The sequence below is a fragment of the Chelonoidis abingdonii genome, chromosome 6, assembly GCF_003597395.2.
Source record: "Chelonoidis abingdonii isolate Lonesome George chromosome 6, CheloAbing_2.0, whole genome shotgun sequence".
Taxonomy (NCBI): Eukaryota; Metazoa; Chordata; order Testudines; family Testudinidae; genus Chelonoidis; species Chelonoidis abingdonii.
Window position 1 is genome coordinate 66,843,558 of NC_133774.1, and position 19,132 is coordinate 66,862,689.

Consider the following 19,132-nt stretch of genomic DNA (forward strand, 5'->3'; position numbering starts at 1 on the left):
CAGGAAAAAGACATGTTGAAAGTCTCTGGGTAAGGCTAAAAGGGGTAAAAAACAAGAGTGATGTCATGGTAGGGGTCAACTACAGACCATCTAACCAGGAAAAAGAGGTGGATGAGGCTTTTTGTAAACAACTAACAAAATCCTGCAAAACACAGGAGTTGATAGCGATGGGGACTTCAGCTACCCAGACATCTGTTGGGAAAATGCCACAGCAGGGCACAGATTATCCAACAAGTTCTTAGAAAGTATTGGAGACAATTTTTCATTTCAGAATGTGGAGAAAACCATTAAGGGGAAAGGCTGTTCTACATTTGATTTTAACAAATAGAGAGGAACTGGTTGAGAATTTGAAGGTAGAAGACAACTTGGGTGAAAGTGATCATGAAATGATAGAGTTCATGATTCTAAGGAATGGTAGGAGGGAAAACAACATAATAAAGATAATGGATTTCAAGAAGGCAGACGTTAGCAAGCTCAGAGGGAAGATCCCATTGGAAGCAAGTCTAAAGGAGAAAACAGTCCAAAAGAACTAGCAGTTTTTCAATGAGACATTGTGAAGGGCGCAAGAGCAAACTATCCCACTGTGTAGGAAAGATAGGAAGTGTGGCAAGAGACCACTGTGGCTTACCCAGGAGATCTTCAATTATCTGAAACTCAAAAAAGAGTCCTACAAAAAGTTTAAGTCATATTACAAAGGATTAATATAAACAAGCAACGCAAGTGTATAGGGACAAAATTAGAAAGGCCAAGGTACAAAATGAGATTAAACTAGCTAAAGACATAAAAGGTAACAAGAAGACAATCTACAAATACATTAGAAGCAAGAGGAAGACCAAGGACAGATTAGATCTTTTATTCAGTGAGGTCGGGGGGAGGGGGGGGACAATAACTGAAAATATGGAAATGGTAGAAGTGCTAAATGACATTTTTGTTTCAGTTTTCACCAAAAAGTTTAGTAGCCATTGGATATCTAACTTAATGAATGCCAGTGAAAATGAGATAGGATCAGAGACTAAAATACACAAAGAACAAGCTAAAAATTACTTAAATAAGATGTCTTCAAGTCGCCAGGCCCTGAGGAAATATATCCTAGAATACTCAAGGAGCTGACTGAAGAGATATCTGAGCCATTAGCAATTATCTTTGGAAAATTACGGAAGACAAGAGAGATTCCAGAGGACTGCAAAAGGGCAAATATTATGCCCATCTACAAAAAGGGAAATAAGGCTAACCAGGGGATTACAGACCAATCCTCTTAACTTCAGTACCTGGAAAGATAATGGAGCAAATAATTAAACAATCAATTTGCAGACACCTAGAAGGAAAGAAGGTGATAAGTAACAATCAGCATGGATTTGAGAAGAACAAATCATGTCAAACCAGACTGATAGATTTCTTTGACAGAGTAACAAGCCTTGTGGATGGGGGGATGTGATAGTTATGGTGTATCTTGACTTTAGTAAGGCTTTTGATACTATCTTGCATGTCTCATAAACACAGGGCCGGGCTGCCCAGAGGGGGCACAAGTGTGGCAATAAGCCCCGGGCCCCGCAGGGGCCCCACAAACCCTGACCCAGCAGCGTTTGGGTCTTCGGCGGTGGGGGCCCTTCAGTGCTGCCAAAGACGTGGAGCGACTGAAGGGTCCCCCGCCACTGAATGCCGCCGAAGACCAGGACGGCTGCCAGGTGAGTACAAGCGCTGCAGCTCTCCCACTTTGCCCCAGGCCCCCTGAATCTTCTGGGCAGCCCTGCATAAACAAACTAGAGAAATACTAGGGTGGCTGCATAACTGTTTGGAAAACCATTCCCAGAAAGTAGTTATCAGTGGTTCACAGTCATGCTGGAAGGGCATGTGGGGTCCCACAGAGATCAGTTCTGGGTCCTGTTCTGTTCAATATTTTCATCAGTGATATAGATAATAACATAGAGAGTACACTTATAAAGTTTGAGGATGATACCAAGCTGGGAGGGGTTGCAAGTGATTTGGAGGATGGGATTAAAATTCAAAATAATCTGGACAAACTGGAGAAATGGTCTGCAGTGAATAGGATGAAATTCAATAAGGACAAATGCAAAGTACTCCATTTCGCAAGGAACAATCAGTTGCACGTATACAAAATGGGAAATGACAGCCTAGGAAGCAGTGCTGTGGAAAGAGATCTGGGGGTCATAGTGGATCACAAGCTAAATATGAGTCAACGGTGTAACACTGGGGAAAAAAATAAAATAAAATGAAAGCATCATTCTAGGATGCATTAGCAGGAGTGTAGTAAACAAGACACGAGAAGTAATTCTTCCACTGTATTCCACGCTGATTAGGTCTCTACTGGAGTATTGTGTCCAGTTCTGGCCGCTACATTGCAAGAAAGATTTGGGCAAATTGGAGAAAGTCCAGAGAAGAGCAACAAAAATTATTAAAGGTCTAGAAAACATGACCTATGACTGAAGATTGAAAAAATTGGATTTCTTTAGTCTGAAGAAGAGAAGTCTGAGAGAGAGACATAACAGTTTTCAAGTACTTAAAAAATTGTTGAAAGGAAGAGGGGAAAAATTGTTCTCTTTAACTTTTGAGGATAGGACAAGAAGCAATGGGCTTAAATTGCAGCAAGGATGGTTTAGATCGGACATTAGAAAAAACTTTAACTGTCTCTCTCTCAGGGGGTTTTTCCACCATTTAAAGCCCTGGTAACTGCCTGGGAGTGTGATCCGCTCTCTATCATTGGAGATTTATTAAGCAAATTCGAATAAATCCTGTAGGAGTCTAGATCAGGGGTGGGAAACTTCTGGCCTAAGGGCCGACATCCCGGATGGAAGTATGCGGGTCCAGGATGCTCACGAAATGAGGTGAGGGTGCAGAACGGGCGAGGACTCGGAGTGGGGCCAAAAAAGAGGAGTTCGGGTGTGGAGTAGCTCCGGCGCGGGGGGTGCGGGCCCTGGGTGGGGTGGGGAAGAGGGTTGGGGGCAAGAGAGTGATTGGCTGGACCTAGGGGTCGAGGGCAGGAGGGGATCAGAGCTAGAGCAAGAGTGGGCCAAGGGGAGGGTCGGGGTGCAGGCATCCGGCGGTGCTTACCTAACGCAGCCTGGAAACCGGCTGTCCATCCCTATCCCCGTCTCCTATGCGGATGTGTGGCCGAGGTCCGCGCACTGCCCGTCCACAGGTGCTGCCCGCTCCCAGCCACAGTTCCCGTCAATGGGAGCTGGGGGCAGCACTTGGGGTGGGCAGCGTGCGGAGGACATGCGCTGCTTCCAGAGATGTGTGAGCGGGGCATACCCTGCTCCCGCAGGAGCTTGAGGCGGATAAAACATCTGAGTGCTGATGTGCCCCCCACGCTAGTTGCCATCCTGTCTAGAATATTTAATCCTCCATCAGTACAGTGGGACTGACTAGAGGACCTTGGGTCCTTCCAGTCAGATTTTGAATCTCACCTTGAAAACTGATTTCTTCGAGTGCGTGCTCGTATCCATCAGTTAGGTGCTCCGCGCGCCCGTGCACATTCGTCGGAAGATTTTTACCCTAGCAACACTCGTGGGTCGGCAGGGCGCCCCTGGGTGCTGGATATATACCCCTGCGACCCAGCCGCCTTCAGTTCCTTCTTACCGCCGTGTCAGTCGTGAACAGGGCAGCGCAGCTAGCTTGACCTCGCTTTGCAGCTACCGTAGTTCCTTGGTGTATAAATAGTATAGGACCCTTTATATTTAAGATCTTATAACTTTTGTCTTTACGAGCATAGTGTGTTTATATAAGTTTGAGCGGTGGTTTTCAGGTGAGTAACCCCTTCCCCGCAACCGGTCCCCTCGGAGCCATGCCGGCTCACGGGCGATTTTATGACCTTCGTGGCTTCGATCTCAGGCTGGTGTGACAGGAGTTTCCACACTGACTCTTCTTACGGGCCTCGGGGGATCGCATTCGCTAAGGTGGGCCTTGCTGAAGGCTTTAAACCGAGAACAAATGAGCGGCCTCTTCATTTCCCCTCACCTTCTGCACCGAGCGCTGGCTACTCGGGGGACAGAAAGCGCCTCTTCGGCACCGGACCCTCACCAGCACGGCCGTACCGGCACGAGCGACTACGGCACGCTCCTCTCTCTTAGTGTGAGGAACCCATTGAATCTCTGCCAGTTGCCGATCAGTTCCCGGGACGGCGCAGGTGGTTGCTCCTGCCGTGCTCGTCGTCAATGCCCGCAGCCAGAGAGTCAGTTTAGTCCAGATCTCTGGCACCAACACCTGCGAGAGGCACTGAGGCGCTACGCCCGTTGTCGGTCCGCGGGCCGTCGGCTAGTGGCGCTGGCTCCACGCACGGCCGCCTTGAGAGCCTCCGCTCCCGCTTTCGGCATGCCAAACGGGCACACAAGCCATGATTGATGCCAATCTAGTCGGATCGCCCAGGCATCCGACCCTCCGTGCCCACGACACGTCAGCACATCGATCCTCCCACAAGGGCGTCGAAAATCAGTGCCTGATCTCCCCGCGCACGCCTGTTGGTCGAGTCCGCTCCTATTGCCCGTGCGAACGGCACCGAGCAGACAGAGAGCTGCTAAGCCAGATGCTCGGCACGACACTGTAGGGCAACTGGCGCTCGACACGTCGATCCCGGTCCCACAACGACCGTCGAATCCGGTGCTCTGACAGATGCCCCGGTACGTCTGTGTCGAGCTCTGATTTCCCTTCCACACCGGAGGACTGCCAAACTGGCGGGACTCATGTGCCTGAAGAGTAGATCGAAAGCCTACCGCCGGTGCGGTAATCAGTCACTGGCAAGCACCTTTGATCCGACACCCTGTCAGCGCGCAGAGCGGCACCGTTCATGATCACCAGGTCCCCAGGGAGATGCCCAAGTCCATCGGCGTCCCCTCCCGTAGGTGCCACTGTGCAATCCTGAGTCGTATTTATATCCTCGGCAGTGGTCGCACTCGCAGCACAGGTCGGTTCGGTTCACCAACCCTGATATTCGGACGTGCCTACCCGGTCAGCACGCTGTGACCGGACTGCTCGTCGCAGCCCTCGAGATCCGGTCAACTCCGCCCCGGCCGCATGCGTCGGTCGCAGGTCCGGACTCGTTTCAGGTCCAGTGCGGCCCTTCCGTACCGGTCCCGGTCCGAGTTGGGCAGCTGGTGGTCAGAGACCCTGCCCTTGGTTCAAACACCTCCATGCCATCCAGACACCCTCAGTGTCTCCCCGGGGGCGGACAGGCTCTTACGCTGCAGACCGCGTCTGTGTGCCCACCAACCCGATGCCCTCAGACCTCCTATGGAGAGGTCACATCAAGCGGTCTCTCGGAGAGGTCCGGAGTTTTAAGGGGGCCCGCGTAGTGGACATTCATCGGAGCGTTGCCCCATCAGGGGGCTTACCCGTTATTAGCCGGCCATCCAGGCGAATGCTGTATACTCTATGGAGGTAATCTATTGTCTGTGCCGTATCCCCCTCCCTGCTCACTGTCATTCAGCTTGGTTAAGAAACTAGGAAACGTGCATGGCAACAGGCGGCCAGCCCAAAATCGAAAGGGGCTAGTGCGATTGACCCTACTGCAGCGCAAGGTGTATTCTGCAAGGGCCCTTATAGCCCTGCATGCAAATCATAAAAGCCTGCTTAGCCTTCTATCATAACCATGTACACGTGAATATTCTATGAGCCCCATCAGGTTTCACGCCAAAGTTCATGCCTCCTTGAGACGGAGGAAAGGCGGTCAGAGCTTTCCTCAGCTTCTCGTACCACGAGGAGCTCTCAGCCAGGTTCAAACCTCTGGCCTTCCAGGATGACAATCCGTTGGAAAGGCCTTTGCGGTGAATCAACCTCAGGCTGCAAGCCTAGGCAACAGGTCTAATGCGCTCTCTTTCAAGGCGTGATACGCGACGATCCTACTCGAGACGCCTTTCCTCGCAGCCATACCACCACACTCTGTGCTAAGCACAATGAGGAACTGTTGAGCAGACGCGCAGCTGAGTGGCACAGCAACCTCGTCAAGACCCTGGGGCCAAGACGAGCCCTCGCAATCACGACCGGGACCAAAGACGCAATTTTTAAGGTGCGCTTCCCCGGAGTCAACCCCAGGCTGCAAAGCCTGAGGGCAACAGGGTCCTAATGTGCTCTCTCTGGGCGTGCGTACGCCGATGACCTACTGCAGCCTTTCCGTCCCCAGCCACACGGCCACCTCTGTGCCTAGCCACAGATAGGACTTTGGCAGACAGCACGGCTGAGGTGGTCGCAGTTGACCGTCAGGACCCCTAGAGGGCCAAGATCGAGGCCCTTGCAATCACGACCAGGGACCAAAGACGAACTTTTCGAAGGTGCGCCCGAGGGCTGCGTACTGGTTACAAGCGGGATCCCACTCCTACCTTCCTCTTGGCGTGGTCCCAGTTAACTTCAGTTCGCTGTTCCCTACACATGGTGGAGTACGGGTACCACCTCCACTTTGTTCCAACCCTGTCCCTCTTCAGGGACTCCTCTCGGGCGCAATTCCTCTTACAAAGGTGCACACGCCGATGGACAAAGGGGGCAATTAGCTTTACTCCCTTATTCGTAATCCCCGACTTGTATGGAGGTCTCAGACCTATCCTAGACCTACGAGGACTCAACCAGTTTATGATAAGGTTGAAGTTCCACATGGTATCCCTGGGAACCATTATCCTGTCCTTAGATCCTGGAGACTGGTATGCCGCCTCGATATGAAGGGCGCGTACTTTCACATTGCCATCTCCCTCCGCACAGGAGATACCTCCACTTTCTAGCCACCATCGGTACTTCCAGTTTACGGTCCTGCTGTTTGGCCTTTCTACAGCCCCGCAGGCATTAACCAAGTGTGTGGCCGTAGTCGCCACCCACCTCCGCGACGTTGGATGTGCGTTTTCGCATCTGGACGATTGGCTTATCTGAGGAGACTCCAAGACGCAAGTCACTCAGCGTGTGGGCATCGTCAGGACTATTCACATGTCTAGGCCTGATGATCACTATGGAAACATCCACTCTGGTTCCCACGCAGAGGTTAGACTTCCTAGGAGCTATCCTGGACTCCGAGCTAGCCGGATCCTGCTTACCACAGCCACAGTTTCAGGCGATGGCACCGATCATCCGAGGTCTGCAAACTTTCCCAACGACCTTGGCTCGCACTTGTCTGGGTCTCCAGGTCCCATGGCTGCCTGCTAGTTTGTAACCAAACACGCTAAGCTCTGCCTCTGTCTTCTCCAAGTTTGGCTCAAATCGGCGTACCGCCCGAACAGGGGCCCAATGGTCACGATAGTCACCATTCCCTCGAGCACCCTAGGCTCCCTACAATGTGGCTAACTCCCTCCCTGGTGTGGGCAGGGATGCCGCTCTATCCGCCCCAGCCCTCGCTGTCCCTGACGACGGATACGTCATCTCTCGGCTCAGGTGCTCACCTCAGTAACCTTCGAGCTTAAGACCTTGGTCTTCTCAGGAGCTGGTGTTCCACATCAATGTCCAAAAATGAGAGCAGTCTGCCTGGCGTGCCAGGGGTTCCAGCAGCAGCTGCGAGGCCGTGGTGGTCTCAGTGTTTACAGCCAGCACAACGGCCATGTACTACATAAACAACCTGGGAGGGACATGGTCCTCCTCCTTTTGTCAGGAGGCCATCCATCTCTGGGACTTTTGCATAGCCCACTCGATGAATCTGGTAGCATCGTTTCTCCTTGGCGCTTTGACTCAGCAGGTCTTTCCTGTCTCATGAGTGCTTGCCCTGCCTGATGTGATGCATTCTGTTGCCAGAAGTGGGGATTTTCCCACATATGGGCCTGTTCGCTTACCGCGAGAACACGAAATATCTGAGGTTCTGCCCCTCCAAAGGTCTCTCTCCGGGACCGATCTCGGACGCTGTCCTCATGCTGTGGAAGGCACACCTTTATGCCTTCCCACCGTTCCCCCGGCTCATTGGGTCCTGCTCACACTTCGCAGGGGCAGGGCGCGCATCATCACGATCACTCCAGCGTGGTCCAGGCAGCACTGATACGCACGTTGCTCGGCCTGTCAATAGCCCACCCAATTACCCTGCCACTCCACCCAGACCTCATACCTCAGGACTGCAGCAGACTTCGCGCCCCGGCCCTGCAGTGTCTTCTCCTCATGGTGTGACTGCTACGTGACTATCAGGATAGCAGGAAGCCTTCCACCTGGTCAGCGTACCTGCGCAGGTGGAACCGTTTTCTACAGTGCGACACGCTTAATCTTACTCTGCTGAGACTTGATCCCCTCTATTTTGGACTACCCTCTGGACTGCAACAGCAGGCCTAGCGGTGTCATCACCGAGGGTACACTTGGCAGCCACTCTATCTCCATCCAGGCTAAGGTGGTCGTTCTGTGTCTCACACTTTATGGTTTCGAGGTTCCTCAAGGGCTTGCAGCGCATTCACCCTTAGGTAAGCCGCCCAGCCCCAACCTGGGACCTCAACCTGGGTTTAACCAGACTTATGTCTCCTCCATTCGACCCGTTAGCGACCTGCTCGCTGCTATATCTGTCTTGGAAAACAGCTTTTCCTCGTAACCATTACATCGCCAGACGAGTCTTCGATGCTAGGGCTCTCATGGTGGTTCCACCATACTTTATGTTACAAAAGACAAAGTGCAGTTACGACCACACCCGGCTTTCCTCCCTAAGGTGGTTTCGGCCTTTCGTTAACCACCTCAACACGATGGGGACAACAATTGCACTCCTGACGTAATGTAGAGTGCTCGCATTTATGTTGAGCGGACAAAACCATTTGTAACACGCCCCAACTCTCGGGTCACAGTAGCAGACGAAGGAAAGGCCTACCTGTTCCTCTCAGAGGATCTCATCTTGGGTGATGACGTGCACCCACACTTGTTATGATTTGGCTCACATTTCCCCAAGCCACATCACCATGCATTCTACCATGCTCAGGCGCTTCATCTGCGCCTTGCTGACCGTGTACCTACCCACGAGATTTATCACGCAGCTCTATGGTCCTCGGTCCATACCTTGCTTCGCATTATGCTCTGGTTCAACAGTCAGAGATACTGCAACTTTGGCTCAGCAGTTTTACATTCTGCCATATTTCACTCCGATCCAACCGCCGTGCATAATAAGGCTTGGGAATCACCTAACTGGAATGGATATGAGCAAGCACTCGAAGAAGAAAAGACGGTTACTCACCTTTGTAACTGTTGTTCTTCGAGATGTGTTGCTCATATCCATTCCAAACCCGCCCTCCTTCCCCTCTGTCGGAGTAGCCGGCAAGAAGGAACTGAAGGGCGGCTGGGTCGGCAGGGGTATATATCCGGCACCATAGCGGCGCCAGTCCAGGGGGCGTCTTGCCGACCCACAGAGTGTTGCTAGGGTAAAAATCTTCCGACGAACGTGCACGCGGCGCGTGTACACCTAACTGGAATGGATACGAGCAATACATCTCGAAGAACAACAGTTAAAAGGTGAGTAACTGTCTTTTTTTAATAGCAGTACAACATTTTAAGTTTGGTATGTATGGGGACTTTTTTAATTGTTATGGATCATATAGCCTGCAGAGGACTATTTTACCAGTTAATTGGTTTATAGAGCTTTGAGGTAAATGTCGTCATTATTTTTCTGCAGGCAACCTTTGATTGCTGGCATGTATCTTATGATGTCTGTGAATACTGTTATACCACCAGGGGAAAAAGGTGAGCAAGAACCCTATAAAGCAATCTGTGTAATTTTTATCTTCTGGTGTTCATCTGTCTAATATGGAAAATAATTTCACAGAGACTCTCTAAATTGTAAAATCATAGGTGAAAGAGTTTATTGCTAACTAAAATAAATACTAAAAAATACCTACTCTCTTCTATTTATATTGCTGTTCCATCAGGCTATGGAGCCTAACAGTATGGTATAGAAGAATAATCATCAATGCAACATAATCTGGAAGTTGTTTTGGATTTTGTTTTTTAAAATTACACAAACAATAGGCAACTATTAAAGGGTTGTGGGTTTTTTTATTTTGGGGCGGGGGGTTTTGGCCTATTTCTTCCATTTAAAGAAACAAACATTTCACTTACCGATAAAAAGTTCACTTCCTGGGCCAAAAATAGGTGACTATTTTTTCTCTTAAAATGTTATACATGCAAGAACATTGCTAATGTCTAAAATTGCAATATTTCACTCTTTATCCCTTTCTGACTTCATGTGCAACTTACTGAAAAATCGGAAATTGCTGGGATCTTTCTCTTAATCTGTTACAGCGGGGTCAGCAACCTTTGGCATGCAGCGCATGAGGGTAGTAAGCTGGCGGGCCACAAGGCATTTTGTTTACGTTGGACATCCACAGGCACAGCCCCCCTCAGCTCCCAGTTGCCGGGATATGCTGGCTGCCGTTTCCCGCAGCACCCATTGGCCAGGAATGGCGAATTTTTACAAAAATGTTGTGGCCCGCCTGCAGATTACCCTGATGGGCCACATGCCAAAGGTTTCCGACTCCTGCACTACAGATTTCCTTACTTACTAAGAAGTTTGTCAAAAATTGGAATTTCTTTCCTTGCAGGAATTTTTGATATTTCAAAATGCTGTTTTTCACCCAAATTGGGACAAAAAGTTGAAATATTGAAATTTGTTAATGAATCAAAAACTTCCAAAACATTTTAGTTCAGAAATGGGAAAATGTTTCATTGTGGTATTTTCAATCAAAAAAATTTGATATTCCCAAATCAAAATGTTAGGTGTGTTTAATGAACAGAAACTTAACATGTTTCATTTTGAATCAATTCAACATTACCTTGCAGTTCCCTGTGGTGGTATGTTGCCTCACAGGAGTTGTAGCTTGGATGCCTGATTGCGTCCATTGTCTCCTAACCACAACTCCACTGTGGTAATATACCACCATATGGAATGCAGTCTAATGTTTAACTGTCACTGAATAAATATTTTAGGTCAGTTCAGCAAACTTTTTAATATTTTTATTTGAGTCCATCTGAACTGAAGCTAAATATTTTCATGCGTTTTCAGACAGAAAATAAATTTTTAAAAATCTGCAAAATTGAAACTTTCTCACAGAAAATTTTCATTGTGCAGAAATTGAATTTTCTGTCAAAAAGAAAAAAAATCATTCAGATGAGAATTTCCCAATTTTACAGCTCCATTAATAACTTTGAACCTTTTGATGTTCACCCATTTTAACAGTTCTTTATAGGCTGTTTTACTCTAACTTGACCAGCAATTTTGACATGGTGAAAAGAAGAGATGATTGGTTACAGGAGTCTCCTGTAGAAAAGCTGTCTGCCGGGCAATATGTCCCTTGTGCGAGCTGGTGTCTTGCTTTCTCCTCAGACTCTGGCTCCCAATCTTCAGGCAGGCTGGAGTCTTTCCCAAAGGAAACTCTCATCCAAAAAAGCATAGGATTGTGTGAGAGGCCTGGTCTACACTATGCGTTTTAAACCGATTTTAGCAGCATTAAACCGATTTAATGCTGTACTCGTCCACACAACGAGGCCCTTTATATCGATATAAAGGACTCTTTAAATCGGTTTCTGTACTCCTCCCCAACGAGAGGAGTAGCGCTAAAATCGATATTACCATATCGTATTAGGGTTAGTGTGGCCTCCAGGCGGTATCCCACAGTGCACCATTGTGACCACTCTGGACAGCAATCCGAACTCGGATGCACTGGCCAGGTAAACAGGAAAAGCCCCGCGAACTTTTGAATTGCATTTCCTGTTTGGCCAGCGTGGAGCTCTGATCAGCACGGGTGGCGATGCAGTCCCAAGTCCAAAAAGAGCTCCAGCCATGGAGATATACTGGATCTGATCACTGTATGGGGAGACAGATCTGTTCTATCAGAGCTCCATTACAGAAGATGGAATGCCAAAGCCATGATACAGAATCCACAGCACAGTGCTGCATGACAGGCGTAACGGAAAGCCAAAGAATCAAATGGACACTCATGGAGGGAGGGAGGGAGGAGGGACTGAGGACTCCAGCTATCCCACAGTCCCGAGCAGTCTCTGAAAAGTATTTGCATTCTTGGCGAGCTCCCAATGCCTGTAGGGTCAAACACATTGTCCGGGGTGGCTCAAGGTATAGCTCGTCAATGTACCCCCTGCCCCCACCCCGTGAAAGAAAGGGAAAAAAATCATTTCTTGACTTTTTTCAGTGTCACCCTATGTCTACTGAATGCTGCTGGTAGACGCGATGCTGCGGCAGTGAAGAGCATTATCTGCTCCCCTCCCTTCCCCGATGGCAGACGGTACAATATAACTGCTATCCGTCGTCATAATGAACCCGTGAGTGCTCCTGGCTGGCCTCAGGTGAGGCTGGCCGGGGGCACCTAGGTAAAAATAGGAATGATTCCCAGTAGATGGTACAGAACGGCTGGTAAGTATCCTCATCATAGCAACTGGGGGCTGAGCTCCATCAGCCCCCTCCCTTTCATATGTAAAGAAAAGATTCTGTACTGCCTGGACTATCATAGCAGCGGGATGCTGGGCTCCTCTCCCCCGCACCGCTTAATGTCCTGCCTGGACTATCATAGCAGCTGGAGGCTGTCCTCCCTCATTTTATCTCAGTAACAAGTCAGTGTTTCTTATTCCTGCATCTTATTACTTCATCACACAAATGGGGGGGACACTGGCACAGTAGCCCAGGAAGGTTTGGGGAGGAGGGAAGCAACGGGTGGGGTTGCTGCAGGGATACCCCCTAGAATGGCATGCAGCTCATCATTTCTGCGGGATCTGAGACGGAGGCGGCTGTGCTCTCTGGTTCTCTGATACATGGTTCCCTAGTACACTTGCCCCATATTCTAGGCAGGACTGACTCTATTTTAGATACCATAAAGGAGGGATTGACTTGGGGAGTCATTCCCATTTTTTGTCTTTGTGCCCCCGGCTGACCTCAGCCAGGGGACCCATGACAGCAGCAGACGGTACAGAACGACTGATAACCATCTCTGCTATCATGCAAAGGCAAATGAATGCTGCTGTGTAGCGCTGCAGTATCGCCTCTGTCAGCGGCATCCCGTACACATACAGTGACAGAAAAGAAAAAAAAAAGCTGAACGGGCTCCATGGTTTGCCGTGCTATGGTGTCTGCCAGGCAATCCAAGGAAAAAGGGCGCGAAATGATGGTCTACCGTTGCTTTCACGGAGGAAGGAATGACTGACGACATTTACCCAGAACCACCCGCGACAATGATTTTTGCCCCTCAGGCACTGGATCTCAACCCAGAATTCCAAGGGGCGGGGAGACTGGGGAACCTATGGATAGCTATGGAATAAGCTACCCACAGTTCAATGCTCCAGTAATCGACGCTAGCCTAGACCACGGACTCACACCACCGAATTAATGTGCTTAGTGTGGCCACTTGCACTCGACTTTATACAATCTGTTTTACAAAACCGGTTTATGTAAAATCGGAATAATCCCGTAGTGTAGACGTACCCAGAGACTCCAGCACACAGGACCCTAGACACAGCCCCGTTAGTGTCCAGGTCTGAATCTGACTCACTGAAACTGCCTTGTGATTATACATGTTTTTTAACACATTAAATACTTTTAAGATGAAACCTGTGTTATCATCTCTCTTTTACTATGCTTAATTTGCCTATTACGTTTCCCTGGTGTGGTTATCTTTTTTGTCTCTTATTTATGTTTTTTTCTGTAGTGTTCAACCTGATACTATATAAGCAAATGTATTGTTCTAAATTGTTGAAGAGCTATTTCCTGTAGCTTCTAGGTTTCAGCCCAGAAGTAGATGCATCTCAGTAGTGCTTGAAGTGATCCAGATGTATAATTTGTACGTCAGTTTCTTTGTGAAAGTATTTGGGGATCATTTTGGGCTAAAGTCCCTATAGAAATGTAAGAGATTATTGTCCACTGCCTTTTAAACCTGAATCTACATTGCAGATTTTTGTACACTACTTCCAAATGTATATGTTTCAGTGAAGTAATGTAAAAGTCACTTTCCTTGGGTGAATAAGTAGCATTTTAAAAATGTTTTATTGCTGTTTATGTTTTAATAGTGGTTGATGCAGATATTGCCTGCCATTATCAGAAGTATCCAATGCACCTCTTTGCCTATAGAGTTCATACACACCGATTAGGTAAGAGTTCATTACTGCTGTAATATCAAGTATTTGCCTCTTTTTTTATAATTAATATAACTAAAATGCTATCCAGCCTTAACTTACAATCTGAGTTAAATATATATCCAAAAATCTTATTACTGCATTATTTAAACTTGAGCAGAAAATTTACGTAATTGTTTACAATATTTTTCTTTAATAAATCAGTCTATTAATTTAAGTAATACTTCTTTAATAGAAAAATATATACAAAATAGATTGATTTTTCCAAAGTATTATATCTGACATTCATGCAGTGGTAAATGTTTATTGTAGGTAAGGTGGTAAGTGGATACAGAGTGAGAAACGGTCAGTGGACCTTGATTGGTAGACAGAGTCCGCAACTACCACAGGTTTGTTTAGTTTTTTCTTGTTTTTAATTATGTTTAAGACTAAGCAGCAAAGTCTAAATCTGTTTTATGTATTTCTGCTTTAGCTTTGTACGATATATTCTTGTGTTTTTAAAATGTATACTCTTGTGTTCAGACTATAATATGTAATTAACGTTTCTCATCAAATGGAGTTGGAGAGCCACAAAATTACCATATTGTGACAGTCATATTTACATCACATTTCATTGGTATGTGATTTTGTGCCATCACTACCAAACACGGCTGTGTTTTGCAGCAATATTATGATGCAGACATTAAAATGTAGTAGCAAGTAATGTTTTTTATGACACACGATTGCTTTTGGCTATTCTGACACTTGTGCCATCTTTCTTTCCTCAACCCGGGCAGCTGGCAGGAAAGGAAATAGAAACAGTAGCAGAAAATTTCTCCTTTATCTCTTTTTTTCTCCACTTGGTTACTTAGGGCTGGTCTACACTATGGGGGAAAATCGATCTCAGATACGCAACTTTAGCTACGTGAATAACGTAGCTGAAGTCGAAGTATCTAAGATCGAATTACTTACCGTCCTCACTGCGCGGGATCGATGTCCGCGGCTCCCCATGTCGACTCCGCAACTCCGTTCGGGTTGGTGGAGTTCCGAAACCGATATAAGTGTGTTCGGGGATCGATATATTGTGTCTAGATGAGACGCGATATATCGATTTCCGAGCAATCGATTGCTACCCGCCGATACGGCGGGTAGTGAAGACGTTGCCTTAGAAGGTGGGGAGGGGATCCTAGCTGCTCTCTTTCCTCTCCTATCTCCCTTCTTCACAAAGGAGAACAGCTCCTGCAGTGGTAGTCTGCATTCTTGGCACTGCCTTGCATATATCTAGTGATACAGAGAGCAGTCTTGTGAGCAAGATTCATAATTCATTATTTTATATCCTTGACGTACTTTTACTTTTTAAAAACATTGTGAAGCTCTCCCAGAGATTAAAACAAACAAACAAAAGCAGCCGTTGTTTATTCACCAGCGAGCTAGTGTATAGAATGTTCAGCAGGTTTTTTGCTAACTAATGTCACCAGCAGGATTTGTGCTTAGACACATTTAGTGAGAGCTACCGAGAGAGATCTGTGCTACTTGAAGTAGTTGAGTTTTGTTGAAGCTTTATGTTCTGTTTATTTCTTTCACTGAGTCTGATTAGTCATGATAGAATTATGTTAATTGTTCTGTGGATCAGCTTTAAAGGACTTTAATTTCAGATTTATATTATTTTTGTGTGCATCTATTTTAATATAGAGAATGAAATTATTTATATTAGAAAATGATTCACAGATAAAATAAGAATACAGAGGAAGTCACCTATTGAAAGTGTTCACTAATTTTCCTTGGTTCTCTTTCAGGCCTTTTATCCTGTGGAACACCCTGTAGACATTAACTTTGGTGATACTTTAGCAGCTAGGTGTGTTTTCACAGGAGAAGGTAGAACGACGGAGACACACATAGGGTATGTTTTTTATACCTGCTTTTTTCAAAAAACCTCTTTTACCATTGTACTTGTTGTGTAGAACATGCATTCATGTTTTCAGTCCCCTCAAAGGTATCCTAACAAACTTCTTCATTCTGTTGGAATTGTTTGGCTTGCTCCCCAGACTGTTAGGAATATAAACATAGTCAGGAAAAGGCCATTCTGGCCTTCATAATTGCCTGTACTTTGGCTAATAATCCCCCTTCTAAGCACATTGCTCAAATTAACCCATTCAGCCAAATGCCTAATTTAGAAGTATATCTAAAGGGGCTATTTCACAGGAGTATTTTTTCAAAAACTCCAAGTTACAAGTATTATCTGTGATTTGATGGCTCAAGATAATTTAAGGCCAACATAGCACATATTTAACTACACCTTACAGGTTTTCTTGTATTTTCTTCCAGGAGTAATTATTACCAAAGTTTTATTATTTTGGGTTACTTTTTGAAATCTTAAGTATCAAAAAGGAAAAAATAGTATTGTTGGAGAAGTCTTTCTTTCATATACAAGCTGACAGACAACAATAAAACTCAATTTTTCTTCTGAATCATTTATTATTTATTACTTTTCAGTAGTGCTACTCAGCAGGAGATAATGCCAGAGCTCTAAATTGTCCATTTTACTATGTATATATTTTTATTTTTAAAATAGACACATTAGCCTCTCATGTGAGGATCCATTTTTTAAAATGTTAATTCTTGCTTCACCTTGTGAGATATAATAGAGATATGCAGAGGTTGAATCTTCCACTTCTGGAGTTAGATACTGCAACTGTTTAAGGGGCCAATCCTGCAATGTGCTGAGCACCCTCAAGTCCCTTGACTTCAGCACAAATTTTGGTGTTCAGCACTTGATAGTCATATTTCGTTAGTTAAAGTACTTGTGTGGGTAACAGCAACTGAAGGAGAAATGAGAGGGAATATGTTTGAAAAATGTTTTTTATAAAGCTCACAAAATTAATATATATTCAAATGTAAGATACAAACTGAATCGTTGTTTAAAAAAAGAAGTGTAAAACTTCCACAATGGATAAACTGTACCCCACTATGGAATAATCTTAAGACTATATTGAACAATAATATAGTTTTTAATGGTAGTAAGAGCATAACTTGTCTAGGGAAGATTTTTTTTGTATGTGCTAATATCCTTTCAATGATTAAGAGTAATATGTATCTCATGCTAATTTCTGCTAATTCCTTTAGTTTAGGCACTGGAATTACCTCTCTCTCAGTATATACCTGTCCAACCAGATATTATAGCCATACTGTAGAAATTTACAAATCCATTGTTATTGCATAAGAAAATTTAAACCAATAAATCAAAATATTGTTCAGTTCAAGAGAATGTTTGAATAGTTCTTGCACATAAAAGCTAGAAATAAATATTAGGAACAGATGTGCCCTGACGCTAATGCTAAATGTTTAATATAAAAAAAAACTTAAAAATTCATTATGTGGTTTGTACTTGACATCCACTAAAAAAAAGAAAATGCACATTAAGCAGTTACGCAGAAGACAGAAACATTTTGTGGAAGTGTACAAAGTTACAGTGGTAAGAAGAAATTACCGCCAAGAATTAAAAATCCTAGATGACAATCACACAATTAAATCCACAGTTAACATTGCTGAGTATCACACTGGATGTCTGGGAAGTTACTACTAACACAATTAAACAACTATAAAGAATGAGTGGATTACATATCTTACCTAAAAACAAGTGAAAAAGTTGTAAAACTGAAAATAATCCCCTGGACTATTTTAATAACAAGTCTTTGAGCTACACATTTTATTTCCTGGAAAATGGATAAGAAGCAATATCTTTATTTCTATTGTTCCTCTACTGAGCTTTAAAAATCATTTAACAAGGAAATATGTATCAAAAATAATTGCAGTTCATATTTGTCAGTAAATACCAATGGTTGATTTAGCTATCTAATGTTTATAGATTCTTTTAAGGCCAAAAGAGACCATTATGATCATCTAATCTGACCTACTGCATAGAACCTCACACAGCAATTCCTGCATCAAGCCCACAACTTCTGTTTGAGGTACAGCTGAGCAGTCCTTGTTTAAATCTTGGAAAACAAGGCCCTGATTCTGCGGTTGCCCTGTCCCCATGCACAGTGAATTGTCTAGTCAAGGCCTAAAAAGTTCATCTTGTTTTGTTTAATTGTGTTTCTTTGTGCAAAGAATAATAATTCAAAATCTGCATTGATTCCTAAAAGAAACAATTTTGTCCTATCCACACTGGACTGTATTTGTTAGATAACCCGAATGCCGCTTGAGCTAGCTCATTTACTGTTTCTCCTCTGGCTTCAGTTGCTTTTACCATTAACTTATTTTTCCTCTGTCATACAAAAGCCTACGTTAAAAGAATGTTACAGTTGCACAGTCAAATACTCAAATGTTAGGAAGTGCAAATAATATGTTATCAAGTAATTAAAGACTGTATCATAATTGTTATATACAGGGTGCCGAAATAAAGTTGCATGGCCAATTTCCTGACTTTTGAAGCTTGACTTTGTCATCTTAACATTCTTGTTATAACTGCTTCACTAAGTTGTTAAAAAAGCTAGCTGAAAAAACAGAAATTCCATCAGATGGAACCGTATTGGCTCATCAGCAGAGTTAGAACCCTTTTAAAGATTCAGAGATTCCAAGTCCAGAAGGGACCATTGTGATCATCTAGTCTGACCTCCTGTGTAACACAGGCAATAGAACGTGCCCGAAATAATTCCTTCCACATACTTATTTAGAAAAACATCCTATCTTGATTTACAAATTGTCAGTGATGGAGACTCCAATGGTTAATTACTCTGTTTTTAAAACGTATGACTTAGTCTCAGTCTGAATTGTCTAGCTTCAAACATCCACCCAATGGATCATGTTATGCCTTTCTCTGTTAGTAGAAGAGCCCATTGTTAAATATTTGATCTCCATGAAGGGGAGTCGAGTGAGGTGTTTGGGTTTCAGAGCCTGAGCTTCGCCCCAAGTCTGAACGTCTAAATAGCTATTTTTAGTGTGGTGTCATGAGCCCAAGTCTGTAGACCCCCGGGCTCTGAGGGTCACTGCTGTGGGGCTTGCCCTGTAGACGTGTCTCTAGAGGCTGATACTATAAGGCACGTTTTCTAACGTTTTAATAATTCTCATGGCTCTTCTTTGAACCTCTTCAATTTATCAACATCCTTCATGAACTGTGGGCACCAGAACTTGATACAAT

At 45.2% G+C, this 19,132-nt stretch overlaps 1 protein-coding gene across 9 annotated transcripts in view; it reads left to right on the forward strand.

Annotated features, from left to right (window-relative positions):
- The window catches only part of PAM (peptidylglycine alpha-amidating monooxygenase), a 241,314-nt gene that overhangs the window by 148,821 nt on the left and 73,361 nt on the right, over window positions 1-19,132 (forward strand). For all 9 annotated transcript variants that reach the window (XM_075067127.1, XM_075067131.1, XM_075067132.1 and 6 more), the window contains 4 exons: window positions 9,554-9,621; window positions 13,948-14,028; window positions 14,326-14,402; window positions 15,789-15,892. In XM_075067127.1, coding sequence (XP_074923228.1) covers window positions 9,554-9,621; window positions 13,948-14,028; window positions 14,326-14,402; window positions 15,789-15,892 — 330 coding nt within the window. The remainder of the gene's footprint in view (window positions 1-9,553; window positions 9,622-13,947; window positions 14,029-14,325; window positions 14,403-15,788; window positions 15,893-19,132) is intronic.